The sequence below is a fragment of the Bos grunniens genome, chromosome 13, assembly GCF_055505025.1.
Source record: "Bos grunniens cultivar Pamir isolate PY7600 chromosome 13, Bosgru_T2T1.0, whole genome shotgun sequence".
NCBI lineage: Eukaryota > Metazoa > Chordata > Mammalia > Artiodactyla > Bovidae > Bos > Bos grunniens.
This window is the reverse complement of record NC_141177.1, coordinates 51,333,045-51,345,776: the sequence shown is the minus strand read 5'-3', so window position 1 is coordinate 51,345,776 and position 12,732 is coordinate 51,333,045. Positions and strand designations below refer to the sequence as shown.

At 39.0% G+C, this 12,732-nt stretch overlaps 1 protein-coding gene across 2 annotated transcripts in view; it reads left to right on the top strand.

Moving 5' to 3' along the window:
- The window catches only part of TMEM236 (transmembrane protein 236), a 48,807-nt gene that overhangs the window by 18,250 nt on the left and 17,825 nt on the right, over positions 1-12,732 (top strand). For both annotated transcript variants that reach the window (XM_086334163.1, XM_086334164.1), the window contains exons 2-3: positions 838-910; positions 5,662-5,803. In XM_086334163.1, the coding sequence (XP_086190289.1) occupies positions 851-910; positions 5,662-5,803 (202 nt within the window). In that variant the 5' untranslated portion in view covers positions 838-850. The remainder of the gene's footprint in view (positions 1-837; positions 911-5,661; positions 5,804-12,732) is intronic.

The window sequence follows — 12,732 nt, the reverse complement described above, 5'->3', positions numbered from 1 at the left end:
CCGACTTTAACTCTTCTGACTCTGACTCTTAACTAAGGAGAGAGGAGGTAAATAGTTCATTATAGAAAAATTTGAGTGTATTTTACAGTATCTTCCTGTAAATTGATAATGCTAAATATATGTGTTACTTCTGTCTGTCATAAAATATTTATATGTTATATCTCAATAACTGATTGCTTGATCATGCAAGGCTTAAAACGTGAAAGTGTTAGTCACTCAGTTGTGTCCAACTCTTTGTGACTACACGATCTGTCCATGGAATTCTCCAGGCAAGGCTTAAAAGGTGGTCCAAAAACAAATATGAAAACTATGTGATTTTTGTGTGTGTGTGTATATATATATATATATATATATATATATAAAATTCCCCCCCCCTCAGGTAAGAAAAATCCAGATTTGTCACCTTTAACTAATGGTATATGGTTTCTAATTTATTTTTTGAAAGATCAGTTTTGCAGCATGGGCTATAGTATCCCTAGAGAGAGTCATGCTGTTTTTTTTTTTTCAACTGGTCACCAGAGCCTGACGTGTTGGACAGGATTCTAATGAATGAGTTATGAAAATATTGAACGTCATTTGCCTTGCACTGTGATGCTTTTAGCCGTCGACGGTTTGTTAATTATTTGGAAACCTTTCACCCTCTTATTCTAGAAAAACATCCTTGTTTTTTGTGTGTTCCCCTTTGCCATACTCAAACATTTGGGAAATGGAAATAGGGAAGCAGTGGCTTCTTAGAAAAACTATAAAGGAGTGCAAGAACTGCACAACTGGCAAAATGGAACAGGAACTGTTGATCTTGTACATTATTGCTTTTGCTTATTTTTTCTCCTTTGCTAGGAGACCTGTTCTGATGATGTGTATAGTACTCACCACGCTTCCCAGCTTCAGCTTTTCTATAGCAGTGACCGAGGTATGGAATTTTGATTTCTTCTCCTGCCTGTAAGATTTTGAGATTTTAGAATGTCCCCCTGTTCTTAAAATTTCACAGAATGGTATGCCCAACAAGTTTCTTAAAGTTGATTTTCTCCAGTCTTGGATCATTGTTATCTCTGTGATTGTGGAGGAAGGTCTAACAGCCAATTTTTTAAAATCTACGGTGTTTGTGTAGAGGGGTGGGGAGAAAGGAATGTCACTTGAAAATAATAAAAAAGCAAGGAATTTGAGAGAAGATCCACATTTTGTTTCTTCTAACCTGATGTTTTTCATGAGTGTTCTTGGTTTTAAAGAGAATAGAACAGTATCTCAGGGAACAGCCACTCACATGATAAGACCTTTGATAAGATATCTGTTGCCAAATAATTTGCATGTGATGTTTATTTGAAAATAAATTTGAATTTATGTTTCAACCAAAGGCAGCTCCCAAGGGACTCTGATGGATGGGTATCTGCAGAACAGGAATATTATAGCTACAACTTTTAGGCTGTGAGAACTCTTATTACCCAGATAGTAATTCAAAGCAGAATGCCCTGCTAATCTTATTATTTGTAAGGTGCTTGAAAGATGTAATTTTTTAATTTATTAATAAAATTTTCATTTACATGTTGAGTAGATAGTCACTAGTGCATATTACATGAAATTAGATCCTGAGGATAGAGGAAAAAAATTTGACAGTCTCTAGCCTTCAGTGAGCTTCCCTGCTGGCTCAGCAGTAAAGAATCTGCCTGCAATGCAGGAGCCTCAGGAAATATGGGTTCGATCTCTGGGTCAGGTAGATCCCCTGGAGAAGGGAATGGTAACCCACTCCAGTATTCTTGCCTGGAGAATTCCATGGACAGAGGAGCCTGGTGGCCTACAGTCCATGGGGTCACAAAGAGTTGGACACAACTGAAGCGACAGCACATCTGCACAGCCCTCAGTAATTTTTAAACAGATGGTAGAGAGCAAAAAAACAGGCAGGAAGAGTAGGTCTGCTTAGTGCTATGAGAGAGATGTATACCAGGTAATGGATGACATCATTAGAAATTACATGACTTTGGAACATGTCCTAGATGCAGCATGAGGACAGTATATGAACACACAGAATATCCTCAGAAGATGGACTTTGCATCAAACGGCAACCCACAAATATTTGAATCTTGATTTGTCATTTTCTCTTCCTTCCCCACCAGAGACCTTGTAAAGCACCTGGGAGGTACCTATGAGCTTCAGAAATTCAGGGTATGACCTTTCAAGGAACACTGCTGTCCCAGTGATGCACTGTCTATGGTTTATCATAGATAAACTATATGCACTATTTATGGTTTATGCACTATTTATGCACTACTTATGGTTTGTGCACTATCTATGGCCCCTTTGGGCCAACTTTCTCATTATGTTTCACCCATTGTTGCATATTTTTGTTTACTTTTTTCTTATTTTTCACTGAGGTGTAACACACAAACAGAAAAGTTCACACAATATAGACAATATTAATGGGATACTACAAAGGAAACCCCTGTGGAAACATTACTCAGTTCAAAAAATAAAACTTTGCCAGCTCCCTAAAGGCCATCTCTATTGGCTACCCTTCCTTCTATCCAAAAGGTCACTTCTACCTTACTAACTTCACAGGTTAGTTTATCTGTTTTTGAAAGCTTTATACAAGGAAATCAAATTGTTGTCTATCTGTCTATGATCTTTCTGTCTGTGTATCTTTCATTCAAAATATGGGCTATTCTTGTTTTTCTGTTTAGATGTAGTTCATTCATTTTCATTTTTTATTCCTGTACAGTATTTCATTTTACAAATATATCACACTCTATCAGTTCTATTCTATGTTATTTTATTTTCTGGCCATGCCACCTGGCTGGTGGGATCTTGGTTCCCTGCCCAGGGACTCCTATCCACTTGGCTACCAGGGAACTCCCATCAGTTATACTCTTGATGGTCATTTCAGTTTCCAGTTTTTGCTGCTGTGAACATCCTTAAACGTGTCTCTTGGTGCCATATATAAGCATTTGGGTTAGTTAAATGTGCAGGAGTAGAACTGATGGATCACAAGATATTCAAGTACTCAATTATAGCTAAAAGTGTCAGTTTTTCAAAGAGATTATATTAATTTAGACTTCCACTAGCAGAGAATGCAGAGAAGGCAATGGCACCCCACTCTAGTACTTTTGCCTAGAAAATCCCACGGACGGAGGAGCCTAGTAGGCTACAGTCCATGGGGTTGGCTAGAGTCGGACACGACTGAGCGACTTCACTTTCACTTTTCACTTTCATGCATTGGAGAAGGAAATGGCAACCCACTCCAGTGTTCTTGCCTGGAGAATCCCAGGGATGGGGAACCCTGGTGGGCTGCCGTCTATGGGGTCGCATAGAGCTGGACACGACTGAAGCGACTTAGCAGCAGCAGCAGCAGCAGAGAATGAGCAGTCTTTGTGTTCCCCATCCTCAGTAGGACTTGCGTTGTCAGCCTTTTTATTTTAACCATTATGGTGAGAATATCCTTGAATTTCATTATAGTTTTCAATTTCATTTCCCCAATAATTAATGAGATTGAGCATATTTTTCATTCCGTTTCCCCCCTAATGTGTTGCTTATCTTTTAAAAATTGATTTGGAGGAATTATTTATATATTCAGATTTCAGGCTGTTTGTCGATTTTATGTATTGCAAACGTCTCATTCTGTAACTTCATGCTCTTAATTGTATATTTTGATGGATAAAAGCTTTTTTTTTTTATTTTATTTTTAAACTTTACAATATTGTATTGGTTTTGCCAGTAGTCCACTGTGTCACTTTATTTGCCGTATTTTCTTTTGGTTACCTGTTTGAAACAATTTTATCATATTGTCAATTTAAACCTTAAAGTCCTAAAGACAGTCTCCTATATAACATTTTGAAATTCTCTTTGAACTTCACAATCTACCCATAACTAATTTTTGTGTGTGTTGTGCAGTAAGGGATTGTTTTTTTCTCCCCCAAATAATAGCTAATAGACTGAGCACCATTTATTAAAATGTCTGTCCTTGTCACATTTCTCTGTAGTTAATAAACCAGATGTGTGTGTCCATAGTCTATTCTGAGCTTTCTGTTCTGTTCCACGGCCTACTTTTCTATTCCTGTGCCAACACTACAATATCTTAATTCTTATATGTTTATAATAGCTCTTTGTATCCAGAAGAGTAAACCTTCCTGTTTTCCTTTTCTTCTAGAATGTCTTGCTCTTTGTATTTTCTTTTTTTTTCCACTTTTTAAAATTGAAAGATAATTGCTTTACAGAATTTTGTTGTTTTCTGCCAAATATCAACATGAATCAGCCACAGGTATACATATGTCCCCTCCCTTTTGAACCTCCTTCCCATCTTCCTCCCCATCCCACCCATCTAGGTTGTTACAGAGTCCCTCTTTGAGTTCCTTGAGTCATACAGCAATCCCATTGACTATCTAGTTTACATATGGTAATGTAAGTTTCCATATTATTCTCCCCATACACCCCACCCTCTCCTTCTTCATCTCCCTCTCATGTCCATAAGTCTGTTCTCTATTTTGTTCTTTATTTTGCTGCCCTGAAAATAAATTCATCAGTACTATCTTTCTAGATTCCATATATATATGTTAGTGTACAATATTTATCTTTCTCTTTCTGATTTACTTCACTCTGTATAATAGGCAGTAAGTTCATCCACCTCATTAGAACTGACTCAAAAGCATTCCTTTTTATGGCTGAGTAATATTCCATTGTATATATGTACCACAGCTGTTTTATCCATTCATGTGTCAGTGGACATCTAGGTTGCTTCCATGTTCTAGCTATTGTCAGTAGCGCTGCAATGAACATTGGGGTACATGTATCTTTTTCAATTTTGGTTTCCTCAGGGTATATGCCTAGCAGTGGGATTGCTGGGTCATATGGTGGTTTTATTCCTAGTTTTTGAAGGAATCTCCATGTTCATTTTAGAATCAGCTGATCATTTTCCACAGAAAAGTTGGAATTTTATTGAGGTTGTAACAAATGGTATCATTTTTAAAAATCTTTTTTTATAACTGTTCTGTTTTTGGTATGAGGAAATAATTTATCCTTTTGGGGGAGATTTGTCCATTTATAATCATACAGTCTATGAATAATGACTTTCTGCTTCTCTTTTTTCCTAATACTTAAACACCGTTTCTTTCTCTCGCTTCATTATACTGGCTAGGACTTCAGTACAGTGTTGAATAGAAATGGTAATGGTGTAACCTTTGGTTTATTCTTGTCCTCAGAGGTATTGAAAACTCTTAATGTACTACGGTTAACTTGATTTTGCCATAGGTTTTTTGTGGATACCTTAAACTGATGAAGCAAGTGCTCCAAAGCCTAGCTGGGTTTACCCAGCTCTCTCTTCTTAGAAGACCCTACACTCTAATCTTTGTCTCCCTACATCTTTGAGCTAGGACTCTCAGAGGCTCTGTATAGCTGTTGGGTTGGGAGAGATTCCTTCTGTTAAATTTTAATGCACATTTACTGAAGTCTGTCTTTAACTGATAGAGTTCTGTCTTCCATTAACGTGGATCCTAATGACATCTTTAGAAATGGTTCAAAACTTTGTGGGATTGAACACCTAAAAAGCTGAAAACCATGCTTCTGATCTTTTAGCAAATGTATGTATAATTAATTTAGCACTTCTTTCAGATTCCTCAAAGAACTGTGAACAAAGAAAGTACAAAAATTTAATGCTTCTTAATGGTCTTCTGAAAACAGGTTCAAAAGAATATTAATGGTTCCACTGATGTGTTACCGGATATGTTACCTGACCTGCCAGTCTCCCTAGTTCTGACTTGCTTGATTGTGGTTGATATTATTGAAAAACTCAGGATATATCCTCTTAGAGGGAGGCAAAAGAGTAAGTATTGTTTTAAATACAAATATTTTTTAAAAGTTTAACATATAATTCAACTTTCTTCCATTCTGTTATCTGTTGACATGTTTCATGATATTTTTTAAGAGCTAACATTGTAGTTAGAAAATTACAAATAAAGATATCTAAATATCATTATTTTTAAACCTACTGTGATAGCTATACAGTTCTTTTCTTTTTTTGATTTTGATAGTACTTATAAACGAATAAACTTACTAAATATTGACTACTAAATCTTTAATGTTTGCTCTGACAAGAAAATTACATAAGTAAATTATTATACATTTGTATTTTAGGAACTCTCTCAAAACCTTAAGTTTAGATGAATAAATAAGAAGTTTAGTCTGGACACAACTGAGTGACTAACACACTTTTTAGTCTGGATACTTTTGATATGGGAATTAATATGACTACTGCAGATATTTCCTGGAGATTTATTTGTTTTTTTAAATTTAGTTGCTTCATGATTGTGAATTGTCAAAATGCTGAAGATTACCAAGATATGCCGCATTTTTCCAAAGGGAACAGTTGAAACTAGATATCAATTGGCCTTTTTAAAAAAGTATTTTGTTAACTGAATATTTTGTTTGGTCAGTCATAAGTCCCCTCCACTTTAGTTTTATGTGATAGTATCTGTGTTCGATGTACAATATTTGCATGGTGTGGTTATTGGATGGCAAAGATTTTGCATTTAAAATTGGTACGTTCTGTTCATCACTCCCTGACTGATGGGGTGGATGGGGGTAAATTGAGTGAGTCATAGGAGAATGCTTTGGGATAGTAAGGTGACTACTACAACCAGGAAGGAAAACACTAGACAGTCATTTCTTATGACTGAGGGGTGAGCCACCACCCCTTCCTTATGGAAGAGTGAGCCACCACCCCTCTGGCCACTCTTGCTCCTCAGTTTGAAAAGCAGAACTGAATTGGAGGCCACCATGAAATCTGAGACTCTGAGTTTCATATTTTGCACTTTGTCCTTTGGTGGGGGACGAGAAGCTGTTATGTTTAAAATAACACAGGTGATAAGGCAGAGAAGATGACAGTGGCAGCCAATGAGTCTGTGGAGGAAAAGGTATTCCCAAGGTACACCTGCCTTCCTGAACTGAGTGTTTTGTCTTAAACTGAGGTGGTTTGAGAATTGTCAAACCCTTGACTACTTTTTTAGACTCCTTAATGACACAAGTCTATTTTGAAATTGGACTGTTTTTAATGAGTCTGTATTTTCCATGTGAATGTGAACTTTCTAAGTTTTTAGTGAAAATTCTTTTTTTAAAATGCACATGTATATTTCTGAGCATAAGTTATTGGCATTTTATATTTTAAGGGATGAACTGGTTTTTTAAAGGGAAATTTTCCTGGTATTAAGAAATAATGCTGAAAAAAGAATCAAAATAAGAGAACCCCAAGGAAGAAGTCAGTCCTGGGGAGAAGACTCTAGAACATCTTGTCCAATTGCTGCTTCTTAGTTGAAGAGCCTCTTTCTTGAGCTCTTCTCTGCTCAAACTTAGGAGAGTTAATGTCTAGTTAAGTAGCTCCATTCTTTAATAAAGTCACACTTAAAAAACTATCATTCTTTCAAAATACTTTTATAAATATTAATTATAAGTATACTTAATTTTTGTGTAAAATTTGAACTCAAATAGTCTCCTATACTCATTTTAACAGGCTACTAATAAAATCAATTGTATGAATTTTGAATCAATGGGATATTCTCATTTATCCTCTGGAATATTAATATGTAAATTCATAAACATAGATTATAAAACATCAATCTGAACATAAACATAAATATGGTTTCACTGCATATGCTACCTTAGCATAGAAGAGGTAGGATAGGGATGTGGGACAGAGTTCAGACTAATTTGACTTCCCTTAGGAAGTGTCGGTAAAGAACATATATTCTGTTCTTTGCTCTCTCCAGATAGTTTGAAATGCATACACACCAGTTGTTGCAGTTTTCACCTTGTGCTAGATGAAACTAAGGTATTCTACAAAGCTTGGACTTAATGGATACTCTTGCACTAGCCTAATTATCTTTGGTTGTTGTTGTTGCATCAGTATATTTATTTATTGAAGTATAGGTGATCTACAATGTTGTGTTAATTTCTGCTGTACAGCAAAATGATTCAGTTGTACATATATAAACATTCTTTTTTATGTATTCTTTTCCATTATGGTTTATCACAAGATATTGAATATAGCTCCTTATGTTATACAGTAGGACCTTGGTGTTAACCATTCTATATATACTAGTTTGCATCTGCTAACCCCATACTCCCATTCTATCCCTTCCCACCTCCCCAACTGTCTTAACTCTTTAATTCCAAGCCACCAAAATTTGATCTTCATTTAGCTTTTCTTTTTCTAAATTTAAAAAATTACAAAAGCTCTATATTTGATATATGGTTAAACCAATCTTCACTGGCCCAAGGGATCCTTTCTGCTAACTTCCTAGTACCAGTTGAAATGCCAAAGTATCAAGTGATTACCACGTTATAATGTCTAAGTGGGTCATTTCCCATAGACTGTGGCTCAGTTGGGAATATTTTCTGGAACACAGATCTCCAAGGCATGTAATGTCACAGGTGCCCATAGCACCTAATAGTGTCAAGTCCTAGTCATGTGAGCAAACAATAAGAATACAAGATATAGCCTGCATGTCTCCTGCTCTTACTAATGTTAGTCTCTCAGTCGTGTCCAACTCTTTGTGACCCCATTGACTGTAGCCCACCAGGCTCCTCTGTCCATGGCATTCTCCAGGCAAGAATACTGTAGTGGGTAGCCATTCCTTTCTTCAGGGGATCTTCCAGACCCAGGGATCAAACGCAGGTCTCCTGCGTGGCAGGAAGATTTTTTACTGTTTGAGCCACCAGGTAGTGGCTCTTACTAATTTGTGAGTACAAATGAGCACACTTTAACATTTCCATCTGAATTTTGCTAGCTTGGTCCTAACCTCTTAGTGACTAGACTTCATCTCTCTTCTTCCTTCCGTGTTATTCTCTCTCCCATTTTTAAACTAGACCCAAGATGTATCTCCCATGGTCTCATTTGTTGGTCTAGACTGTTGAATATCCTCTGGAGTGTGTGGGCTTCAGCAGTTGTGGCACACAGGCTTAGTTGCTCCGTGGCATTTGGAATCTTCCAGGACCAGGCATTGAACCTGTGTTCCCTACATTGGCAGGCGGATTCTTATCCACTGTGCCACCAGAGATGTCCCCTCCTAGTTTTTAGCTACGACAAACATTATTGTTCTGACTTTTTCAAAAGTGAAAGGGTTGAGAAGAAAAGGACAAGGATATGGTTAAAATGAATAAGATGCTGTGTATTTGAGCTGGGCAGGGGAGACGTGCCCAGTTAGGTTACAGGTGTGTGGATGGTGCAGGGGGTCTCTGTTTGCGGGGACCCTCTGCCATGTACAGGAGTCAGCAGCCACTCACTCCATGATGTGTCTAGCCCAGCAGAGGTTGGAGATAGAGTTAACTGCTGCTGGACGGCAGCTGAATGATATCAGTATGATGACCACAGACACTGTCCTTAGAAGACCCTGAGCATCGCACATGCCCAGACTCCTTGGCAACAGCCCTAGGCAGAAGAGAGGGACTATTATGGACTGGCTGCTCATGAGGACGAACACAGAGGGGCCACAGGGGGTTGTACCAGTCGGGTGGCAAGATGGTTTTGCTCCATGAGGTTTTGCTGCAGAGTCAGACGTGACTTGCTAGAAGTGAGATCAACAGGCTATTTGAGTGGAAAACATCATAGCCCTGCAGAGGAGGCGGTTTCCACTGTCACATCAGTAAGAGGTGCCAGGTATGATGTTGGCAGTGTAAGGTTTTCAAATAAATCTGCTCTCAGTGGCTGTGCTCCAGTTCCTTCTGTGTAGTCTCTTTAATACCCAGAGACTTGGACCAAGTGCTGCAGGCACTTCAGCAGCACAGATGATCATTTCTTCAAGTGAAATGCCTCCGTGTGCAATTTCATGCTCAAAGGATATGCAAGGTTTTAAGGCTGGCATATGTAATTTATTTAAAGTTCTCCAGGCACTTCTGATGCCCACCCTGATTGAGAGCCTTTGACCATAGAAAGTATCAGGAACTGAGACCAATAGCAAGTTAAAACCCAAGAGATAAAATCCAAATTCTGAAAGGAATTTCCATCTCAGATTTCTTTGAAATGGAACTTATCACTCCATAACCAAATGGCATGTTAGAGATGGGAAAAGAAATTTAAAAAAAAAAAAAAGGACACTGCTTTTCTCTGAATAAAATGAATGGCATCTCAAGTTCCCCTTTGCTTCTTTTTAAGAAAAAGCTTATCACACAGTCTGAACCCGATGTGCTCACTGGTTTCCATAATGTGTTTTGCAATGTGGTTAGAGAGCACATAAGAGGAACACTGAGTCCGCAGCCATGCCAAGAAGGGGAGGGAGGCATTTCCTTTTATACTCTCCCTTTGCTGTTTAGAAGAAGGAAGTTTCAGAAAAGTATGTCAGCTCTAGGATTTTTTTCCCCCCTTCTCAAGAAACAAGTAGCCATTTACCAGACTGGGGGTGAGAGAAGGGTAGAGTTTCTGATTTATAACTTCTAATGAAGCACCAGCTGTCAGGATTAGGTCAGCGCAGACCCGGCCAGAAATTAGACTGCCGTGGTCCCTGTGCCAAACAACATGGAGCATCAGGTGCTGTCAGGTCTGAGCTGACTCCCTTTGAGTAGGACAGCTTTACGTGAGCGTAGCAATTTGGTATTTAATTGTTATTTTTTTTCTCTAGGAAGGAAGTAAAATGTATGAACATTTTAAATATATAAAGTGCAGTTTTTGAGAATTGCAAGGTATTTTCAAAATAAACATTTTCAGGGTCTGGTAAGAGAAAGAGAACATAAAGAATTCAGCGGGCAATACTTTATTTTTTTTAACCTGACTTTATTTTATTATCTTTTTGGCCACAGGGCATGCGGAATCTTAGTTCCAGACCAGGGATGGAACCTATGCCCCCTGTGTGGAAGCAAATCCAGCATGCATTACTTTATAATAGCAACAAAAATTTAAGGCCCCAGCTAGAAATTAAAGGGATAGGTCATGGATTTTTGGTATCTAAATTTCCTTGCATAGGATTGAAGAGAGTGACAGGTTGTGGAGCTGATGGCCAGAGAGCCTTTTAAGTCGTGTATACTTTAGTAGTGGGACACCAGTTTGCTCAGACTCTGTTGTTGAGAGTGGAGTGGGTGTTGTAAAGGCTGCTTCCTATGAACTCACAAACTCTTCTTGGAATCACTCATTGGCACGTCTGCCCGTGCTCAGTCACTCCTGTCGCTGCTGGTGCTTGGGAGGCTTTGGAAAACCTTGAGTCCCCGCCACCTTCGCAGGGTCCTAGAGGCTGGGTGAGCTCACACCGCTCATGCGCATGCTCTGTGGTGGCCACGGTCGCTGGAAGGTACCCAGGCTGCACTGCCAGGAATTCCAAATGCCTTCCAAAGCTTCTCATCTTGCTTCAAGGGCTGTCTTTAGGACCCTGAGGCAGAGGGCTATCTGAGTGGTAGACCACTTGCAGGACTCGAAAGTTTTCCTGTGATGTGAGAGGATTGAGAACGTGGGGGAGGTGGGGTCCCAGGGAGGGGTTATTATTCAGCCTCGCTTTGATAGTTGGGCTTCCTTCCCTTAGTGCAGATTTTTTTTTCCCCCCACCAGAATCCCCATGGTGCCCTCATGCTTATAGAACTCCGTATCAGGAGTTCCTCCTACCGTTTATGCAGCAAATTTTTATAGAGGATCTGATGCATACCAGACACTCCACTAGGTGCTGAGGGTACAGTGGTGGGTGAAAGAGAGAGGTGGTGAAAGCAGACAGAGTCCCCTTTGCAAGGAGCTCACCATTTAGTGGGGCTTCCGTGATGGCTGATTAGGTAAAGAATCCAACTGCCAATGCAGGAGACCGGGGTTCCAGCCCTGGGTCAGGAAGAGCCGCTGGTGGAGAAAATGGCAACCCACTCCAGTATTCTTGTCTGAAAAATTCCATGGACAGAGGAGCCTGTCTGGCTACAGTCCATGGGGTTGCAAAAAGTCAGATGTGGTTGAGCATGCACGCACAGTCTAGTGGGTGCAATAGCAGGTTTCTAAAACTATACTAACAAATACATATAGTTAAAGCTAAGTGTTCTGAAGGCAAGGAATCAGGCTCATTCCCACATGTGTCCATTTTTTGTCACCCAGAACGGTCTCAGGCTGGGTTTTTAGCTCTGGTCTATATCCAAGCACTTAACTAGTAGAGGAACATCAAACCATTTCAAAATCTAGGATTATTTAATATTTATTGTATATTAATGTGTATTATATGGCTTCCCAAGTGGTGCTAGTGGTAGAGAATCCTCCTGCCAATGCAGGAGATGCTAGAGGCTCAGGCTGGATCCCTGGGTTGGAAAAATCCTCTGGAGTAGGAAATTGCAACCCATACCAATATTCTTTTTTTTTTTTCCTGCTTTTTATTTTTTTTAAATTTTATTTTATTTTTTAACTTTACAATATTTTATTGGTTTTGCCATATATCAACATGAATCCACCACAGGTATATACGTGTTCCCCATCCTGAACCCTCCTCCCTCCCCGTACCATCCCTCTGGGTCATCCCAGTGCACCAGCCCCAAGCATCCAGTATTGTGCATTGAACCTGGACTGGCGACTCGTTTCATATATGATATTATACATGTTTCAATGCCATTCTCCCAAATCATCCAACCCTCTCCCTCTCCCACAGAGTCCAAAAGACTGTTCTATACATCAGTGTCTCTTTTGCTGTCTCGTATACAGGGTTATTGTTACCATCTTTCTAAATTCCATATATATGCGTTAGTGTACTGTATTGGTGTTTTTCTTTCTGGCTTACTTCACTCTGTATAATAATGCCAGTATTCTTGCCT